Source organism: Pyxicephalus adspersus, chromosome 10 (genome assembly GCF_032062135.1).
Source record: "Pyxicephalus adspersus chromosome 10, UCB_Pads_2.0, whole genome shotgun sequence".
Lineage (NCBI taxonomy): Eukaryota > Metazoa > Chordata > Amphibia > Anura > Pyxicephalidae > Pyxicephalus > Pyxicephalus adspersus.
Genome location: NC_092867.1, coordinates 32,988,129 through 33,009,987, shown reverse-complemented (window position 1 = coordinate 33,009,987; position 21,859 = coordinate 32,988,129). Strand labels below are relative to the sequence as shown.

The window sequence follows — 21,859 nt, the reverse complement described above, 5'->3', positions numbered from 1 at the left end:
TAACTGATAACTGCAGCACAAGTAGAGAGCCTAAAAAGTTATCTTGTGCCAAACATTTACAAAATTTGTGTAAAATGTGTGCTCAAATTTGGATCAAGTTTTACACATAACGCACTGTGTGCCTTTCTTGTACTGATGCAGCAATTAATATTTGACTCTAAGTAACAATCAGAACTAAAATTACCTGCCCACCAATTGAGCTTTTATTAAACTTTGTAGAAGTACCAGTCCACTTCACTTCCTTTAGTCAGTAATGTAATTACTAAAAAGTTCTTCTCTTCCACAAATTGGATGTGTGGATCTTTTAATTTTGAATTGAACCTTTGAAGGGTAAAAAAGAAAGAACACCTTTTTTTACATTGAAGGTGAGACACTAGAGGAGACTGTTCGGAGAGAGGTAGCCGAAGAAGTTGGATTAGAAGTTGACTCTCTTCGATATTATGGATCCCAACATTGGCCTTTCCCTATGAGTTCCCTGATGATAGCATGTCAAGCTACGGTCAAAGATGATAAGGTGAGCAGTATATTTCTCATATTTCTACAATACATAAATATGAACACATTTTCTGATGGACTAGATCTGTCCAAATCATAAGATGACATCTGAGCCTGCAGGTTAGTCCTTGACATTGTCCCATGTGCATCAGCTGAATAATGCCAAATGTGTCTGGGGCTAATTGCATCAGTTAATAATAGACTAATATTAGCTGAACAAAACAAACCACTTTAAAGCTACCTACACATGTCAAATTTTTCTCGCCCGATAATCGGCATCGGCCAGATATCGGGCGAGAATCTGGCTTGTGTACAGCCCACGTCATTCATCATCCGTGGATCCGTCCTGGGGGATCCACGAACGATATATGACGAGCGATCCTAATGCAAGGGAAGGGGGAGAGCACGCAGCAGGGTCCCCTCTCCATAGAGCAGAACGGTGCTGTATGTTCATGCATCTTGCGGTTCTTATCGTTGGAAAGGATCGTGAAAGATCCTTTCCAATGACAAGAATTGCACGTGTGTATGCTGCTTAACTCTCCTGGACAACTCTCTTGTTTAGCCCTTTGTTCTTAATAAACAATGGTATTCATGTTTATTACTGACCCAATAATGCATTTTATTTTTAGATGAGACTGCACTTTCTCCATTAATATTTCCACAGTGCGGTGGTAATAATACAAATATAGATCAGTCTATAGCTAACCCAGAAACTGGCCACTGTTATGTAATAAGCTAGTGATCCTTACCATAATACTCTAATACTTTGACTACTGTTGAATCAAGTCTTAATCGACTAGGCAGGAAGCATCTCTCTGAACCTGTCCCCCTGCTAATGGAACTTTCTTTTTCATGGTAGTTTAAACTGAAATGAAAAAATGTGAGCTGAATTTTGGCTTTAAATAGAAATAATGAATGCACAGTGGAAATTCTAGAGAGCGAAACCGCTATAAACATTGAATTTGTATGCTAATAATGTTGTTCAATATCTCCCATTCAGCTCGATATCAACAAAGCAGAGTTGAAAGATGCCAGGTGGTTCAGCTTGGAAGAGGTAATTGAAGCTCTGCAGGTGCAAATAATGCCTCCAAAAATGGCAGATGGCACGAGGCCAGTATGGGTACCACCAAGGTTTGCAATCGCGCATTATCTAATTCAGGAGTGGGTACAAATACAGAAGACACGCTTGGAAGAAAAAATAAACATTTAGGACAATCAGAAATTGGTGCTCCACTTATACTATAAAAGTGCCAGCCCTGTAAGTGCAACAATGCCACTATCAAATGAGGGTCCATGAATGTCATACTCTACAGAAATATGAATGACTCCATATATACGATTGTATTTGTTGTGGCTTAGTACCAGTGTACACATTGGTTGTTATTCAGCTATGGGATATACACATATTTTACCTACCCCCTAAATATTAATAGAAATAAAAGTATTTGTCTTTCTAATATCAGCCATATCTATTTAACAACCAAGGTCAGATTATCTGGGATAGAAGGGGTATTTTGTTGGTCTGCCAGTATTAAAACTGCTTTCTAACATTTTGTTTTAGAACTTTTTAAACACATTATATTACCTTTTAAAACTATTTTACATTGTATGTACAGGACAGATTTGGATCATCAAAATGTAAAAAAGGAAAGTAACAAATACATTTTTAGGATTGAAGTTTTTTTAGGAATATTATAATTAATGTAAATGATTTATAGGAAACATATGTGTCAGGTTAAACAAAGGAGAGACAAAGTTCACTTTTTAAGAAATCACTGCAATAAGGAACAGAATAATAAGTGTTAACTATATGCAGTGGCTGGAACAGTTTACACTGCTCGATTTACTCATTTTCTCTATTCAGAGAATGAGCAGGAACAGGGTAAGGTGCAGCTATGGATGATGATGGCAGGCCCCCTCTTCATCTTGGTGCTTTGTTTAGCTTGTCGCCCACTCCATCTATCATATGTTGTAGATATTATTGGCTGAAAGGGGCATTGTGTGTGTTAAAATGCTGTGCTAGAACATAGGAAGTGTAAATGCTTACATCAGCATATGACAATATTTTTCTAGTCACTTTTTAGATGCAGAGGAAGATTTTTGAGTGATTTTTAGTAACAAGTGGAATTACCATTTTTTTTAATGATATTACATGGATTGCCCATGTGCCTTACCAATTTATCAGTACTGTGCACCACTGGCTGCTAGATCTCTATCCCACCTGATGTGCAATAAATAACCAAGAAAGAAAGAACTTCAAGTGTAATATCACATTAACAATTATGTATTTATTACATTTTTTTGTGTATTTTAAAAACGGCTAATATAGGTAGGTAATATGGTGGTTTATATCAGCTTTCTATAACCAAGACAGATAGGAATAAGTAGGGCCTTTGGCATTCATCCAGGCTTGGCTGCAGGGCAGTGTGCTGCCACTCTAACCCTGGGAGCTTGCTTACAGGAAAAGGCAGAGACACTACAGTAATACTAATCCGCTGTTCAGATAGCAAGCAGATTATTTAAATATATAGATACCTAAATTTGTCTTTTTATCTTCTTTCTATACCTTAGTCTAAAGCCAAATTGTGTTGCTTAACTGCAGTGGAATTCAGGTACCTTAATATTTGGACTGGCATGGTGCATAGATCACAACACAGTGTTTTGCTGCTTTCCTGGATTTCAGTTTTATTATATTTTGTGTATGAACAAATTTCTGACTTGTGTTGCCTATTTTTAATTGCACAAATGGACACTGAGAGAGACAAATTAAGTTCTGAGACTTTGGATTAGAGTTTAATTCTTCAGGGCAAACTCCATTATATACTCTACCTTGCTTAAAGGGTTAGTCCATCTAAATGTGATTTAACGCTGCTCTGGATGATGATGTATTAAAATATGTTATAATGTGAGCCAAGATTTGATTAAAATAAATACAGTATTACAAAAATGTGAATGTATTGTTTAATTCATCAAATTATAATATTTTAATGATACCTCTGACAGATGAGCAATGGATAAAGCATTAAAACGGACCTAAACTACCTTGCATAAAAAATATACTGAATATAAAATTACCTTCCTTTTTTTGTGGGGGGGTTAAAACAATTTGGCTGCTCCACCTGTGCATGCCCGGCCTTTTTCTTCAATGGAGAAAAAGAAAATGCTGATTTCATGCATGTGCAGTGGGAGATTTTCTTTTAATGGGGAAAAAGAAAATGCCAGGCACTTTTTTTGCTCCCCATCTACTGCAGGCTACATCACCCAGGCTGTGCAGTGCGAGATAAGGTGGCGTAGGCAGAAGAAGGGCAAAACAAAGATGTTGGCACACTGCTTTCTGAGCTTCTGAGAACATGCAGAATTTACTGGCACATGCATTTGACCTGTATCAAGTTATTTTTTTGTATAGCAATGCAAAACCCACTTGAAGCAAACAAAAGCTGGTATATTTGAATGATCTGCATATAAATGATATATAATAAAATTTAGCATTTGGTAATGTATAAAGTAGTTTGTTTTTTTTTTTTTTAATAACTTTGCAACTAAAACTAATCATAAGCTAATCATAAGCACAAAACAATGATCTGTCGGAGATAAATATATTGAAGATTTGTATTATATTTTACAAACTTTTCAAACAATTACAGTAGGAATTATTCTTCTCCCCACATGTGGATTAAGCCAGAGTTTCTTTTCATTCTGAGCTGAATTCAGAATGGCAATGAATTCCTATTTACTACAACCAATATAGTAAACCTGTCAGATCATTATGGCTGCATCCAGTCATATTAATAGTCATGTTAGGATGCAGTGATAAAGTTACTGACATAACCCGTGTATTCCCTGGATGTTATATTCATCCATAACTTTAGTACCTAATAAGTCATAAGTAGTAAGGTTTCAACCTACATGCTTTACTCTAATAAGTTATTCACATACCGAATAAATAATTTAGTTATTTGAATCCACTCCCTATATAAATACCTCTAGTTTCAGAATAGTAGCAACATTTCAGGTCACTGCTTATAGCCCGACATAGGAACGTCTGCTGTTGCTGTGTAACAAATTGCAGAAGACCATGCAAGCACTATTCATGTTTATGTTGTAGGTTTTATTTAGCTTAATATAAAATAATACAAAACAGGCAAGTTGCATTTCTTTTACAATGAATTTTTTTTGAAAAATATTAAATAACAGCTTTCACATACAAGTATGACAATGTGTTTGTCTTCATACACAAGTAGAAAGATCCAAGAATAATCTAAATGCCCTAAAGGATGTCATGCATCAAAAGGCCTGAAAGACATATTTGTGTGACCTGTAAAATAAGATCCCAGGTGTCATGGTGTCAGCATAAGCCATGTTTTGACAAGTTACAATAGACAATTCAGATTTCCTTTCACTTTCAATACCTGACATCCAAACAACTTTTTATTATGATTGTAGGTTTGCTGGAGATGCTTAGTATATTACAAAATAAACCTCCTAATAGAGCAAAATGATTTTCAAAATGTGCTAAATCTCTCTCTATCCCTAAATTGTGCAGCCATCACTCATGCTTGTTAGTCATATGCTGTGGTAATATTGTGTGCTATTTCTATGTATTCCTGACTAGTGGTTAGCAGAATGTAAATCCCATTAGGTCCTGACTTGAGCAGCCATCTGGTCAATCAGGATTTAGTTGTGCCACATAGACATAGGCTGGAAATGGGTGTTCTTAATAATAAAATGGGTATGGTGCTATTAGAGCAGTTCAATATCTGGGTGCAAAGTTCATGTCTGTAAGATGCTGGGGTACAGATGGAGGTCTGCATCATCTCTAAAGAAACTCAGAAGATTCCTAATCTGATCGGAATGGCAACCTAAATGCACCTTAAACCAGGCCACATTTGCCTATCAACACAATCACTAAACCAACTGCGGTATGCAAAATCCTCAGGGTGCAAACCTCACTGGAATGAATATGAGGGCTTGTTGAAGCTTAATTTCTGACATGCAAAAGATACATATCTAGTGCACCAAAGTATTCTGTAATAAAATAATAAATCTATTATTTAAATGTTCCTATAAGTACCTTAATTTGACTTGATGGTAATCTCTAATAATTCCCTATACATCAGAACTTTAGCTAAAGAATAAGAAGTGGAATAAGGACTGGAAGCTAATCTGTTGTACTTTTTGCATGGATAAGGAACATGCTAATAGAAGAAAAAAAGCATAGTGAGTGGACTGAAAAGGACTATGACTACTCTTTTACTGTGCAGTCAGCAGGCTAGAGCTGGGGGGCAGCAACAAACTATTTTTCTTAACAGGAAGTTGTGTCAACCATATTTTTAAAGGGAGAACAATGGTAATCTCGGGGAAGTATTTTCTTCTAAGCATTTAGGTGATTAAATAAATAATAAAGGATTATTTATTCTCAAAGCACTCCATGTGACCCACAATTTAAAGATCAATCGCTTATTTCACTTTTAACTTCCACCAAATAAGTTGGAAGTTCTCTAAAGAATTCAGTGCATAGATTCCACTGATCAATATATAAAACAGTCCATGGTTTTTAATCCTCCTAATATGTGAAGAAAGCAGAAGTTGATTGGAGTCTAAATTAGGTATATGCAAATGTCATTGCTTTGTAGGATTTTCAATTGTCTCCTTGTCAGTGTTGTCTGGCAGGTGTACTCCCATACTTTGTAATAAATTGGAAGCTGGTCCAGCTAGTCCAGACTGGGAACTGAAAGATTCAAGGATATTGGTCACCAGATTCAAGTCCACATCTACAGGTGCCAAATCTGACTTCTCCTGGCATGGCTCTTCTTCAGAGGTACTGTCGTGGTCTTCCTGGGGCTCATGATGTGACGCTCCACCCTGTAAAGTGACAAACATTAGCGAATGATGGGTCAATAAAAATTAGGACCTGTATTCCCAATTTTTTGATGTTTGGCTACTTCATTTGGCTGCTGAAACAACGTTGCTGTTGCAGCAAAAACATCATACACGTACATAAGAAAAAAACTTTTATAAATTTTTGTATCTGCTCTTAAATGACATGTGAGAACATGTAATTTTATCTGCTAACCAGCTTTATAACCTCACCTCATTTTTCTTCTTGGTGAAACTTTTTCCAATGTTGGTTTGTGCTAGTTCTCTGTCCAGAACATCCATATAAGAGTGCAAGCTTTTTAGGGCATCTGCACCAAGGGGTGATTCCTCATTGTCATCCACATCCTCATCCTCATCCTCATCACTATCTAGCAGATCAAAATCCTCCTCAGACTCTAAATCATCAGAGTCCAGCTCTTCTGGGCTAGGACCTGTAAAATACATGAAATGATTCCAGAAGAAAGACGCCAAATAAACAGTTTATCACAGCTGACCACTGGCTGAGATTAATACATTTGCAGGAAGAACAGACTCATCTTTCTCACAATGTATTCTCTTTTGGGATAAGTCTTGTTGGCTTTGTTCTTGACCACATGGTCGAGTCCAGAAGCAGGGTTTCTTTTAATCCATATTTTTACTTAAATGTAAAATATGAAATAAAAAATGTAACTTTAAATCACACTTAACACAATACAATAACAAGCCACAAAAACTTACCAAGTATTTTTTCCAATGCACTTGTAAATGAATCAATATCGAATGTAATTGGCGCTTCAGAAGGTAACCTAGATTAGTAAGGCAGGGAAAATAAATTAATAACTAGAGTTTTTTTTAATATAACTTGATATAGGTGTAGATATACAACGTTGTTCCAAAACAAGAATCTATGCATTTTTAAAGACGCTACCATAAAACATCAATTAGTGGCACATTGAAATGCAGGGAAGAGCTATATTCCTTTATTGAGCAGATAAATATGCAATCAAAGGGACCCCTTGTTTTGGGTTTAGGCACTATGTCAGCTCATTCTGCTGGTTTCTTTTCTGCAGTGTATACAGTGTAGAGAATTTATAAAGAATTGGGTCAATTGTTTTTTTATTGTATTTAATGTTTAGAACATTTTTAAAATAATGATTTATATAATTTTGTTTATAATACTTAATTTTAACATAAGCTTCCGTGGAGTGAAGAGACACTCTAAATATTGTAAATAGTAAAAATATTAACAGAATTAAAACCTATTTTTTAGTTCTAAATAATATACAAATATACACAAACTTGTACATATTACATGCTTAATTTTTAAGGCCCAACAAGTTATTTTGCAGTGTCAGTTCTCATACTACAATCCTTGTAACATAAGGAATATATTTTTCTGGTCCCCTGTTGCTTGCATGTACAATCCTGAAATTTTGGTAATTCACAGGAAGTCCAGGCTGGACTAGGGCCAAATGACTAAGCTAATATTACACACATACCAGGGCACCTCTGCTCCTTCATGTGATGACACTTTTGATATAAAGGCCTTCATGCTGTCTGTTACTTCAGCCAGGTTAAAACTCTGGGCACTGTCGGAGGATGATGGGATTTCCTTTGAGCCTGCTGCATCCTGTAGGATCTGTTCAAGTTTTTCTGGAGAAATGTCCAACCAGCTGTCATCTTTAAACAAAATAGCATTTTATGAGTGCAGAGTGCTACAAAGCAAGTTATAAATACAACTAAAACATGTATATGTATGTTATTAAAGGATAAATAATGGCTAAAGAGTCAGTACTACCAAATGTGATATTTAGGTAACTGACAGAGACAGGTGGGCTGAGTACACCATTAGCTGTATTAATATCCATGTTCTTGTCTTGAAAATTGGTTGTTTCTGCCAGACCTTTGACAGTTCTGGTATCTGTGTTGCATTTCCTACATATATAATAGAGCAAAAATAGTGAAAAGCCCCCCAGAATGACCGCAGCTGTGCAGGTCCTGGAACTCAAGTACAGAGAACTCTACATCCATACAACAATGCTACAGTGACCACAATGGTTTGGAGCTACAGTGGTAAGACTCACCCAAATCTCACTTAATAATCGGTAAAAACATAGGCATCGAAAGTTACCTTCATCTGGTGGAAGGTCAGTTTCTTCTTTTTTCAACTCTTCCAAGTTCACAGGTATGGAATTAAGCAAGCTCAAAATTTCCTCACCAGTGCTAACAGTTGTTGAACTGTGGGATTAAAACGTACATACTAATCACAGACTTAAACTGTTTCAATTATTTACACATAATACATTGCATAAAAAAAAGCCATGTGTTAATTCTGATGTTAAAATATCTTTCATTTTAGGGGGCCCTGTCAATAGGTTTTAATGTCAAGTGATTTTTGTATTCCCACATAGGTCTATGGCTTGAGCCAAGTAAAAAGCAGGTTTGAAAAAGGTCAAATTCACCCAATAATAAATGCAGAATGATCTCAGAAATGTCTCCAGTTTAAGGCAAACTGATGCCATCAATAGAAACTCATCAACATTGAAGCTACTCCCAGATTTCCAAGAGGTGAGTGTACATACCTGCAGCAGCCTTACATAACCTCTCCTTCATATGAATATCAGGTGTTGTGATTATTTCCACGAGTGTTAAAATTTGCAGTTAAGCCCCAGTGCCACACATTTATTTTGGACCATCATTATGATGGGATATATCACTGGCCAGTAGAAATGCATAGAACATGAGGAAGGGAAAGCCTAACACCATATTATAATTAATATGTACACATTATTTTATGCTGGCTAAATAATAGGGGTCAATACTTCAAATGTAGACCTTATCCCCGATTATTTTAATCAGTCTCTGGTGCGATGCATAGATGACTTTCCATTCTGTAGCCCTTTGGGTAAGTCTGTGCTTGGATGGATTACATTGTGCCAATGTTGTAAACAATATCGGAAAGTGTGAAAATTAACGACACAGAATCAGTGTTAAAAATGAATGCACCACTAAACAAATACACTGCATGTGTTTGTGTGTTTTTATGTAGAACCAATCCTACTAACATAAAAAATATATATAACTTCCTAATATATTTATATATTCATTTTATTTTACAAAGTGTGAAGAAAACTGGTATATATGTATATATTGTTAATGGATTATATAAGGAATTACCTGCTAGGTCTGAAAACTGACTGCTGGAAATAAATCTCTGCTTTCTTCAGAAGTTCACAGTATTGTGCAGACCCCTCCATTTCACCCTAAATGTAGAGACAGCGAGCACCAAGTATTATCAAAAGCAAAGTTTTTAATGACAGTTTACATCAGCGTTTCTTGATCTTTTTAACAAGGGAAACCCTTAAAATAATTTTGGAGGTCTTATGGAACTCCTACTATAATTACTATATAAGTGTTCTCCCCAGTCCCTTTTAGCTGGGCTCACCATCTGGCACTTTTTGGTTAGTTACTGATAAGTTGGTTGATGATATAGGGGCTGCCACTCAGTTGAAAAAAAATTTCTGGGTGGAACACTGCTATATCCATAGCTCACAGCCAAATGGATCATTGGTATCAGTTAAAATGACCTGGGAAGCACAAATTGCTCATTGCTCATAGAACCCCTGGCAACCTCCCGAGGAATCCTAGTTAAGAAACACCGAAGTATACATTGTACTACACTACCAAATCTTACACATAACGATACTAGCATCAAACAAATGACATAAATGTTACTGTATATGATACATCCCAAGTTAACACATGTATTTTAAACAACTGAAACATGCACTGCTTCTGAGGTCTAAATTTTTAAAATACTAGCTAAGGATGGGTGTAGAAACATATACTGGAGTTTTGTATAAAAACTGAGCTGTACTTTAAATAATAAGATTTGTAGATTAGCCTCTAGAGGGGGATTTCAGTTGTAAAAATGAATCATCCTTTGTGTAATACATAATAGGATAGCAAAAAGGGAGAAAATTGCTTTAATTGAATTAGACAATTCACTGAATAGGAAGGAGTGGTAAAGCACATGCATATAGCAATGCAGAGAAAGCAGCAGAGCCTGTGTAATAGGTTCACATGACTGCTTCCATGTACACAGTGACAATGTATGTGTAGTTACAAGGTAGGAAACATTACAATACAATAATATGTATATCAAGCCAATTAAATTTACAAATAATTAAAAAAAGACTGTGTTTGTTCAATCATACATTATACCTTAAAGAAATCATTCTTTTTCAAAGTGTTGAGAAATCCGGTCCACAGTGGGCTTTTAAAGGGCTGTCTTGTAACCTCTGAAGGGGATGCAGCACATTTTGAACAAAGAATCTCAAATCCATGTGCCTAAACATGAAAAATGGTAAAATATCAATGTATGCATTGTTAGGCTTTGTACAATGATTCTCACCTGATAATCCCCTCAGGGCTGATATTGGACGGGAATCTGACGTGTGTACAGGGCTGGTTGTTCATCGTCCATGGATTTGTCCTGCCAGATCCAACAAAGGACGAACAATCGTAATGGAAGTGAAGGGGAGTAAGTGCAGCGGGGTGCCCCTCCGTCGTTCTCCCCCTCTCCATAGAGCAGAACGACGCTGTATGTACAGCCCTGATTCAGTCTTTTGTTGTTGGAAAGGATTGTGAAAGATCCTTTCCAATGTCAATTATTGAACGTGTAAATGTAACCGTATGCTTTAGTATTCACCTCTTGGACACATATAGTGTGATAACCTAAGATTTAAATGGCATTTTAACATCTGTTTTACATCTGTTTTGCATTACACTTAACATTAGGATGGTGACAAATGTCTCTTTCTGTGACACTAAGGTTATTTAGAAAAAAAGGTCCTCATTCCAACCAATACTTGGTGCCCCCTTGGTGCATTCCATAGCACAATTCTATAAATATTATGCATATAGGTATGGTATTAGAGTTCTAAGCAGTGTGGGCTTTCTAGTACATAACATTTTGCATTATTATCAACATTTTTAAATTTGACTTCATCAGACTAGAAAGCTTGTGGTTGCTACATTGAATCTACACATTTCAGCACATGGGAAATTACAAAATTAATGTAGTAAGCTTGAGCACTGCTACCTTTCCTGTAACCAATTTGGTGCAGTTGGTGCATTATTTTTACTCAGCTTTAGGGAGGTATATAACTATCACTCTTATCAGGTAAGAATAGTAATTCCTATATAAGTAATGAGTAAGAGTTGTTCTGAGACGTTTAATTGCAACCAGACTTAAACCTGTCCTGAATAATATGTGCCGAGGAAGGAAATAATTGAAGGCTATGAGATAGCACAGAATAGCTTGAAGGTTGGAATTTTCTTCCTAGTGCACAGACAATATGTCTGCATAAAAAACAAAAAAAAAAGACAAGTTCACTAGAAGTATGAAAGCTTTGTGAAACATGAAATTATAACAGGAAAACCCTATTAGATAATTATTTACCAGCTTCATTCCAAGTTCATATGCCTTATACTTAGGATGTGATAGGGCAGGAAGGGTATATCCACTACGTTTGTCAGCCTGAAACCTCTGTTGGGTGAGCTGCGCATACAAACATTTTGTGAATGTCACCTGGTAAAACACAGATTAAGACAACAATGGAATTAAAAAAAAAAGAGGCCTATAAAGGTATTTATATTTCATCAGAACATGAATATACACAAAATAGTTAGATGTATGATGGTTAATCAGACCTAGACTCATTGATTTAAGCACATGCATGCTAAGTAATGTGTTTTTCTCCTATAGGGATCATAGTACTCCCACTGGCAATGCCTTCATCATTCCTTCTTCCCAGAAGGACAGAGCTTTACTTCTTCAGGCATCATCAGGGGTCAGATCCTAGTTCCTGAACTGAGTACCTGAAATGACTTGACTAATGTCTGGTGTCTGTCATTCAGATTACTAACTTTATGTGCAGTGCCTGAGCTCCTGCAAGTCATTTTGTGACTTACTTAAAATCTACAGGGAGTGCTTACTGGGGGAAGGGAGTCTTGAGAAAATTATTGCCTTCTGTTACATCAGATTGTGCAAAATGTGTCAACCCAACCCTCAAAGTGATCAATGTAATATAACTGTACAGTAGCATGTATAATATATATATTAATTATATGAAAATTTTTTTGTATTGGACTATTTTGTATTGAATCCAAAACAAAATTATTTAAACTTCCAGCCGATCCTTCTGCCCGCATCGACGCATGTTCCGACGTCATCGGGAAACCCCCAGCACTTCGCAGCTGGAGAACGGAGGAGCAGGACGTGTCCCCAGCAGGACACTGGTGGACCCCGACGAAACAAGGTAAGTGGGTTATTTTTATGTTTAAAGCGACCGCGAGTGTGACTGGGGGTTACTGCTTTTTGCATGGAAAATCCACCCCGAGTCTCACCCTGAACTAATGCTAGGGGGGTTAAGAGTTAGTAAATAACTTGATCTAAGAAATTATTACAATTGAAGCTCTAAAAATATGAGTAGTCTATTACCGAGGTGAGGACACGTGTCTCAGGCAGGAAATGACGAAAAGTCCTGCAGGCTTTCAGGTCTAAAGGATCCCGGAGGTAAAATGCTTGTACTGCTGCTGCTAAAAACTGTGGGCGTTCCTTTAATACAGCTGCAATCCCAGCTGGCACAAAGCAATGCGCTCGGTGGAACGATTCCTTCATTTTTTCAGGGTACCTTTAGAGAAAAAACATAAGGCTGTGATCAGTGACAACATACAATAAGCCAGACAAATTTAGGGTCTTTTTGTGTGATTGACATTCCTAGGGTTTAATGCCACTCATACACATAGCAACTTGAGGGCCATTGCAACCACCTTTAACTGCTTCTTCAAACACAAAAATAGCTGAATAGATCGGTGCAATCCACAACCAACTGAAAAATGTAAAACAATTTTAAACTGTTGGTTGTCTCAGCCTGTGTCAGATACTGGAATAAGGCAGAATCTTAACTAAGGTTTTATTGCCAAGGTCAGGAAGTTTGAGGAAGTGTCTCTAAATATAGCAATAAGAACCTATTAAACATAAATATACCCCTTCCACAAGCTACCTGAAATGAATAAACATTTCTTGCCTGGAGTTTTTTTTGACTGGTGCTATGGTATTGTATACCATTACTCTCCGGTCTGTTAGAAAAATATACAAAGACAAACATAATTTTATATCTGTTCTATATAAAAAATGATTTGTGGATGCAAACCCGAATCAGAGAGATCTTTAAAATCTTAACACAGTAGTATCCATTTATTCCAATCAATCCCATTAAATTACATTGAGGATGCTGTGTGACGTGGAAAGGTGCAATAGCACTGAGTGGGTCAGAATCAAAATGCGCTTGTTCTGAATGTGTATAAAGAAAGACAAAAAAAAATTGTAATTCCTCCTTTTTACAAAACATTGCCAGCTTTTATCAAGTTTAAGTTATGATATAGGTAAATTGACCGGGAAACTTTTGGCTCCTGCAGATGCTTTTTACCATTTTCACAAACAATGGTTTTAGAAAATAATAGAGACTATTATATTATAAGACATAATTATAAAAGTCTATACCCTTTAATTCGCCTTTCAATAGCCTTTGTGATGGGTTCTGATGCCAAGAAACCATCTGGGTATTCAGAGAGTAGTTTTAGAGCTTGCAATACATTCATATTGGATGATGGGTCAGGCAGGTCTCCTTCATCCTGCTGCGGTGGGATGATACACAAATTTCCATGGTAAAATAAAACCTGCACAGGAAAACAAAATTCAAATGTTGGTTTCATCAGAGTCATTTGTTAATACAGCACAAAAAGTTTTCCCCATATTTATCTATGCACAATGGACATGTTAATCAATATAGAGATTACTTACTCGATTGAAACTATTTTCCGGCTTCACCCATTTGGGCAGGAAATCAGCTGCTTCAATTAACAGAAATTCTCCATCATTGTCTTCAACCCTATATAAGACCAATGTCAAAACTTTTTAGCACAGGATTTTATTAATATGCAGAAAGTGGATCTTCATGTAGTCTGTTTACAGCAATGTATGTTCTGAGTTTTTCTGTACTACATTCTACATTGTAAACTGCTTTACAACATTGAGCAATGACAGTACCATGGAAGTAATAAAAAAAAACAAAAAAACAAAAAAAACACACAGTACCTGGCTGCTAGTTCGGGAAACTCTTTTGTAACTAGCTTGATTAAATAAACAATGAACCACTCATCCTCAATATTGTCACCAAAATGTGTTTTACCTCCAATGTGAGCCGGAGTGTTACCTAACAAAAAAAGAAAAAAAATAATTAAATTATGTATTCATAGTGCTGCTTCCATCAGTCCACCTACTTGTGTGTGCATAGCAGACCCAACCATATTCACGACTTTGTAGTTTTATTCATGTGACTATTATTTTACCTATGTACTCTTTTTGTTGTATTCATTTGTTATTAGACTAGAATTACAATATCATTGTTCATTTTATCTAGATGTAATCTCTAGTTGCTGAGGAAGCAGCCTAGTTGCTACAAATCGTGCTGACGCATAGATCTCCCCTCCACTGTGAAAAAAATAGCTTACAGAAGCCAACCTCTGGAGGGGTGTCATATCATTACTTATCAATCCAGTATACACACCGAGATCAACCTTCTATATCTAATATGATGGCTAGTGATTTCTATTAGTATGTAATGTGTTGGTATATGTTTATATGTATATGAAATAAAATGCTTTGATGATATGCTTTTCTTGAACTTCGTTGTTCAAAAAAATTGCTTTTGGTGTATGGCTTTTTATACTTTCTATGTTCCTAATTAATGGTTAATATTAGGGGCTTTCATCCAAGTTTACATTTATAGTGACAAAAGCTTTAGAAGATTGCATAATAATCTTTGCAGTGTTTCTCAACCTTTTTAACATGGGGGAACCTCTTGAAATAACTTTCAGGTTTTCAGGGAACCTCTGCCATAATTACTATATCCACAGCTCACATTACATTGGCTCAGTGGTCCACGAAAGCAATGCTTCCTACATTGCTGGCTATTGGGAAGGCTGCCACCCTTACAGATGCCAGAAAGATCATTGGTGTCAGTGGTAACTGCTCTGAGTCACAAATTGCTCATTGCTCAAGGAACCCCTAGCAACCTCTGGAGGAACCCTAGTTGGGAAACACTGATCTAGTGGCTCACAATTCTCTAGGTCAGCAGCACTAGGCTCTCCCGTTAGGAATCAGTGTATTGGCTCAATTCAAGGCATTAAAGTCTTGTGGCAAGGTAACCCAATATCCTAGGAAGAAAACATGATATATCACCACTGTCATGGAACAGACCTTGGACCATCAGTATGGGGCTTATGCCAATGGTGGGATAATCTCGCTCAGATTTTCCCCCTAATAGAAACCATGTGGCACAACTAGCCAACAAACATCCAAATATAAAAGCATAAAAACAATCATAAAAATTTAAACAAAAGCACTGACTGACACCTAATAAGGATTTATCAGGCTACTTGGTTTACATGCAAATAGGAAACTTACTGCTCAACTCACCCTCTAAGAAACTTGGAGAATTAACTGTATAGAATATTTTTTTTTTATATATATAAGGTTTAGCAGACAATAAAGTCTTGCTGTTAAAACAATGTTTTCTCGCCCTGTATGACATAGGAGAGATAAAATTGATCTTTCCTGGAAGTATTGATGCCTAGGACTCGCAGGCATTTTACTCTATGTTAGGGCCAATTCGCTATGATGTTTTCTTTTGGTAACTGTATTGTATTTTCTATTTTATCCCAAATACATTTTTTTCTCTATTACAATGTTCCATTCCTAAAATAATGCACAAGTTGATTAACATGTAGTCAATCTAGCAATAAAACAAATGAAAAAAAAACACAGTTTTTGATTGAAATGTCAGAGAACAAACTGCAATGAAAAGTCAGTGTGTGCCAAGCTTTAGTGAATGGATCCTCTTGTGATTTCTGGAATACCCATGAATGTGGCTGGGCACGCACATATACTTTCATTGCAAGACCTACATTGATATACACAATGGAAAATATCAAAATGGAGATTAGGAGGAATCAGCTTACCTTTCTTTGATTTTACCCTGAGGTTAAATGGTTGGTTTTGCCAGATGTAGCCAGCCAGTAGAGGAGCAAGTTTGGCCAGTATCTGCTCTGTGTACTGCTGCAAAATTTGTTTGTTTTTCTCAGCATTACTGTGTTCATTGCATACCAGGAAAAGACGATATTCTACAAAATCTTCCACGACCATCAATTTCCGTTCGGTATCCATTACTGAAATACAGAAATGATTTCTTGTTACACAAAAAAAAAAAAAAAAAAATTATATATATATATATATATATATATATAAAATCTATACATTGGCCTTGCTGTATAATCTGCTTGGTTTGTAATGATCCCAGGTTCGCATCTCGGCCAGGACATTATCTGCATGGAGTGTGCAGGTTCTCCCAGTGTTTGTATGGGTTTCCTCCGGGTACTCCAGTTTCCTCTAATCCCAAAAACATTAGGTTAATTGGCTTCCCCCCAAATAGTCCTTAGACTGTGATAATGACATATGACTATGGTAGGGACATTAGATTGTGAGCTCCTTTGAGGGACAGCTAGTGACATGACTATAGACTTTGTAAAGCGCTGCGTAATATGTTGATGCTATATAAATACAATAAAAACAAGATCTGGTTTTCACAGCCTCTCTAAGTTCTAGTGTAGAAATATCTATTTGACTAACTTTTTTTATGCACTAGACATGACTCCCAAACTATTCACTGTGTAAACAGTCAACATGCTAGGCACATCTTTATATATCTGAGCTTGAAAAAAATGTTGAATAAAAACTTTGGAGTCTTTTGTGATGACAAAAGACTTTGGCTATTGTGTCTCTGGATGACAATGTGACTGCTGACCATTTTCTTTTTTCATCTATATATTAGCTACATTTTTGATATGGTCTGTGTGAATGGACGTTCTACAAGTATATGTATATATGTCTGATGTCCCTTTTATCCATCCTGAGGCTCCCAGCATTTTTTCCTTTATTTTATTTATATTTTCCTTTTTTCCAGTACTTTTAAAAATGACTTTTGGAATGAGATCATTAAGTTAAAGTTTATATGAAATGCTCTATCTATTCCCCTCTCTGAGCTTTTGGAATTATGAATGGAATGTTGTATGGAATAATATATATCTTTTTAAAGCATAACTGAATTTTCAGTTTATTTCAGTTATAAACATTCCAGCTGCATTAAACACAGGTGTTACAGTTTGTTTTCTATAAAAATAACTGTCTAAACCTCTGTAGAAAGCCTGTTCCCTGCCAGCATGCTGAAGAAGGCGAATCTGAGTCGCCCCCCCGCCCCCCCAATATCAGACAAGAATCTGGTGTGTATACAGCGCTTATTGTCCATCATCCAAACAACCGTCCTGGCGGATCCACGGACGACGAATGATCGTTATGGAAGTGAAGGGGAGAGAGCGCAGTGGGGTGCTGCTCTATAGAGCAGAACGGCGATGTATACACAGCACTCATTTATGCATCCTGCAGTCGTTAGTCATTGGAAAGGATCGTCAAAGATCTTTTCCAATGTCAGTTATTGCTTGTGTGTACATAGCCTTAGTATAGGATGTGTCTGATCACTGCTGCCATACAGTAACTAAGAGCCCTTCTCTGCCACCACTGGCAGGTTCCCTCTCCCTATAGCTACAGCAAGACTTTGTACACCTGATGCACCCAGAATGTATTAAACTTCATTTAATAAATCAGTTGAGCTTACACAGCACTGTACATTAAATAGGGGTTGCAAATGACAGATGAATACAGACAATGACACAGGAGGAGGAGGGGAGGACCCTGCCCCAAAGAGCTTACAATCTAAGAGATGGGGGAAGTAACACACTATATGAGCTTTAGGTCTAACACTTAATATATCACTAAATAATATTGAAGAAAATGAAATATAAAACTTTGGCAAAATAGGTAATGTTTAGTGTGGAGTTGCACTGAGCCAATACCTGCACTGAGTCCTCTTCAGCTATCATACAGCGTTGTCACACTTCATATACTCCATGGGTATTTTCCTTCTTGACGTCATCACAAGGCGCCTCCTGCACAGACATGTGACAACTTGCGGCCCTTAAGATGACGTTTCCGGCTGTCATGACGACTATGGAGCGTCCTGACTGCGGCCTGACAGCTGGAGGATGATGGTGAGATGGATATTGTTGGCTCGTACAGACGGTAGATAAAGGACTTAATATACAGAGGACGGTGCTTCATAGACCAATGTTCTGTATGAATGACACAGGATTAGAGGAGCAGGGGCTCTGTACTATACATGTAGAATTATGTCATTCTGTGAGAGGATGTGGAGGAAAAGGAGCAGACCGGCCACAATAATATCTCACTTATGTGTAGTGTGTGTGGTCACTGTGTTAGCAGCTTTAATATTTGGAAACCCCAACGTAACAAAAACCCTAACCTTTTGTTTAAAAGCAAAGTCACGTGACTAGCATGTCTCTGGCTGACATCACAGCCAGAAAACCATGTGATCAAATAACAATACTGGCATGGCAGTCACATGTCCTAAGTGAATGAAAATATACCAACTAACGTATATTTGTGTACAATGCAGGCATGTTGGAGACATGAATAAGTCACTGGGGAACTAGAATGATTTCCAGATACAAAAGGAAACCTGTATCACAGATTTTACAAATGTAAGTTATCCGTATGATAATGAAAACAAATTCATTGTTTATTTCACATTCCATGTTTCTAGTGCTATTACCGCTGCTTATGTTATTTTTTTTTTTACTTGTATCTTTATTTTTTATATCAAAGGATGCCGGTCAAATCCCTGAGCTATTCATGTGTGTGTGAAAGAAGGTAGAAGTGCCTAATAATTTTGTTCTTAGCACAAGTTAGCTGGACTTACAGGGCCTGATTCATTAAAGCTCTCCATCGCTGCAGAGGATTCACTTTCATCAGAAAGATCCAGAAAACCTGGAATGGATCTGGTCCAGGATTGAAAACATTTGCTAGCAAATAACAAACGACTTTGAAGAAATCCATTCCAAATCCATTTACTGATGAAAGTATATCCTCTCCAGCCTTGGAGAGCTTTAATACATCAGGCCTAATGTGTCTGATACACTCAAACTTTGGTTTGGTGGAAGGTAAGGGAAAACAGTTGGGAATTAGGGGGGTATTACAGATAAAATAGGTGTTCGAGTTCAGGTAAAAGCAAACCTGTGTTTTTGCTCATTTAGGGCAGATCAATAGGTTTGCTTGAATTCCCCACCCCCCTCCAGTATATGATTTTCTTTTTCTCTATCCCTCATTGTTTTCCAGCAGGATCCAAAGAAAATTCTTTTGAGGACAATGTGACTAAAGCTACGTACATGTCAGATAATAGTTTTTGCCCAGGATGAGAATAATTGTTAATCTTAAGTGAAAAGCTTACATGTAAAATGGTCGCCTAAGGTCTTTCATCAATCCACCATGGTGACTTGATGAACAATCGCTGTGCATTTTTATGGAGTAGAGCATGAGGTGCCGTTCACTCATCCTCCCCCTCCCTATAGAACAGAATGGCGCTGTGTGTACGGGGCTTGTTTGTTCATCTGTCAAAGGAAACAATCACAAAAGACTGTTTCCAGCCACAGCCCTCTGACATCCATTACACATCTATACAAGACTTTACTTTCAGTGCTTTCACATAGCCCTATGTAAACTACTTCAGAGACTTATAACTTACACAGGAATTTCATTCTTTATCAGTGAAGGGAAAAAAAATGTTTTTTTCATGTCTGTGTGGTGCTAAAGCCACACATTATATACTCACAGTGCCGGACTCCTGCTTTAGCTACTAATATGTTGATGGTAGAAGCTACCACTGAGAGGTATAGCAGTAAATCATGATAGTTATATCACAATAATAAGAACGGATTGTATACACTGGTATAATAATTAAAGTTTGGCTACTACTAAACTCAGGGAAATCCATTTTTTAATGCAATGGTTTGGACATATTTTCTGACGTACTAGGTTGTATGTTTGTTTATTATAATATTACTACTGATATCTACACATTTTATTTAAGCAGCATGCATTGCTATTAACCTGTGAGCTATAATATGATCAAGGAACATTTGCTACATTTCTTGTGTCTTAAATCTACAAACTTGTTAGCTGTGTAGCTGGCTTTTAATAATGTATTCAGTGGAAATCTTTGTGTAAATTTGCAGAAATCAGACCCTTGCCAAAGCTGCAGAGAATCATCCTCCTCCGGACACTTTACCGGCATCTCGTGGTAGTGAACGATATGTAGCAGCTGTTGAATATGAAAGGTACAATCTGGATTGTTTTTGAGGCTATAGTGCTGCTTAGTAATTGTAACAGTGTTCTCCCCAGCCCCTTTTATCTGGGCGCACCACCTGGCATTTTTCAGTATCCACCCTGCTGTTTTTGGGTGGTTACTGAAGAGTTGGTTCACTGTACAGTGGCCACCATCCAGCTTCAAAAAATGCCTGGGTTGAACACTGTGTGCTTGATTAATTCAAGCTCTCCAAGGCTGGAGAGGATACAATTTCACCAGTGTGATCCAGCAAGTCATTTCCTGTTTGTTAGCAAATGTTTTCAGTCCATGACCAGATCCATTCCAGGTTTGCTGGATCACCCTGCTTCATTGAGGTTTGGTAAGCATGATAAAACACATTCAGGCTGTTGGCAGCTTATACATTCACAGCACTATTTAGTAAGCCAGTCCTTTTGAGTAGGTGTGATAAATGTAGAAAATTCGTTTGGTTTTGTAGATCCTTTACTATTTACAGTACTTCTTGTATTTCAAACTGCACATAGAATATTTTCCTGTGACTAGATAATACATAGACTATAGTTAAGTACTACAGATAGTAGTATTTGTAGTATACCTGCAGATTGATATGTAAGTTTTAATTTTTTATATATGTCTGGATTAATTTAGGTATCTGTGATTTTTTTATTTCTTATCAGTACACCGGAAGTTTCAGAAAGTTCTGGATTCCAGAGAAATGACACAGAGAGTTCATGGTCAGAATTTGAAAGCTGTGCTGAACTATCCACTGATAACAGCTCGGTTATATCTTGGGGTTTTGATGTAAGTACAATGCTTGCTTACCTAAAAATGTAAGGGAAAACAGTGAATCTGTTAAACGGCAGTAGTTTAGAGTCAAGCTTTTGTTCTTATTATTTTTTAGTTTATACATAAAATCTTGGTTTTGCAAGTAAACATTTCAAACATAAAAAAGAAGCAAAGTAGCAGTTGTACATGGTTGGAGGTAAGAGGCCTATGACATTTAGTTCTGTACAGGTTGGTGCTAAAAGGCATATATCAAGTAGTTCAGTAAAGCTACGTACACACTTCCAATTATTATCGTTTGTAAACGAACGACGAACGATCCTGCACGATATCTGCGAACGATCGTATAGCACCGATCCTGTACA

General features: G+C 36.9%; 3 protein-coding genes and 1 long non-coding RNA gene across 18 annotated transcripts in view; 3 read left to right on the top strand and 1 right to left on the bottom strand.

The window, feature by feature from the left end:
* NUDT13 (nudix hydrolase 13) overlaps positions 1-3,442 on the top strand; it is a 20,635-nt gene extending 17,193 nt beyond the window's left edge. For all 7 annotated transcript variants that reach the window (XM_072424257.1, XM_072424263.1, XM_072424261.1 and 4 more), the window contains 2 exons: positions 366-514; positions 1,496-3,442. In XM_072424257.1, the coding sequence (XP_072280358.1) occupies positions 366-514; positions 1,496-1,705 (359 nt within the window). In that variant the 3' untranslated portion in view covers positions 1,706-3,442. The remainder of the gene's footprint in view (positions 1-365; positions 515-1,495) is intronic.
* A 1,140-nt stretch (positions 3,443-4,582) lies between these two features.
* ECD (ecdysoneless cell cycle regulator) lies at positions 4,583-18,507 on the bottom strand. The gene is made up of 14 exons (XM_072424251.1): positions 18,388-18,507; positions 16,441-16,647; positions 14,516-14,633; positions 14,222-14,309; positions 13,922-14,097; positions 12,857-13,049; positions 11,816-11,944; positions 10,576-10,701; positions 9,529-9,614; positions 8,483-8,589; positions 7,851-8,031; positions 7,090-7,157; positions 6,586-6,803; positions 4,583-6,357 (listed from the first exon to the last, which is right to left on the bottom strand). Exons 2-14 carry the CDS (start codon positions 16,643-16,645, stop codon positions 6,115-6,117), a joined length of 1,938 nt encoding a protein of 645 aa, XP_072280352.1. The 5' UTR covers positions 16,646-16,647; positions 18,388-18,507; the 3' UTR covers positions 4,583-6,114.
* Positions 8,883-15,091, top strand: LOC140339521 (uncharacterized). Its single transcript, XR_011922462.1, has 3 exons — positions 8,883-8,919; positions 12,549-12,674; positions 14,841-15,091. It is a non-coding gene; the product is annotated as an uncharacterized lncRNA (long non-coding RNA).
* A 17-nt stretch (positions 18,508-18,524) lies between the features above and the next one.
* Positions 18,525-21,859, top strand: part of FAM149B1 (family with sequence similarity 149 member B1) — a 19,397-nt gene continuing 16,062 nt past the window's right edge. For all 9 annotated transcript variants that reach the window (XR_011922458.1, XR_011922457.1, XR_011922460.1 and 6 more), the window contains exons 1-4: positions 18,525-18,582; positions 19,008-19,092; positions 20,623-20,724; positions 21,389-21,512. Coding sequence is in view for 4 of the 9 variants with exons in the window: in XM_072424253.1 (XP_072280354.1) it covers positions 19,046-19,092; positions 20,623-20,724; positions 21,389-21,512 (273 nt within the window). In the remaining 5 variants the exon portion in view is untranslated. The remainder of the gene's footprint in view (positions 18,583-19,007; positions 19,093-20,622; positions 20,725-21,388; positions 21,513-21,859) is intronic.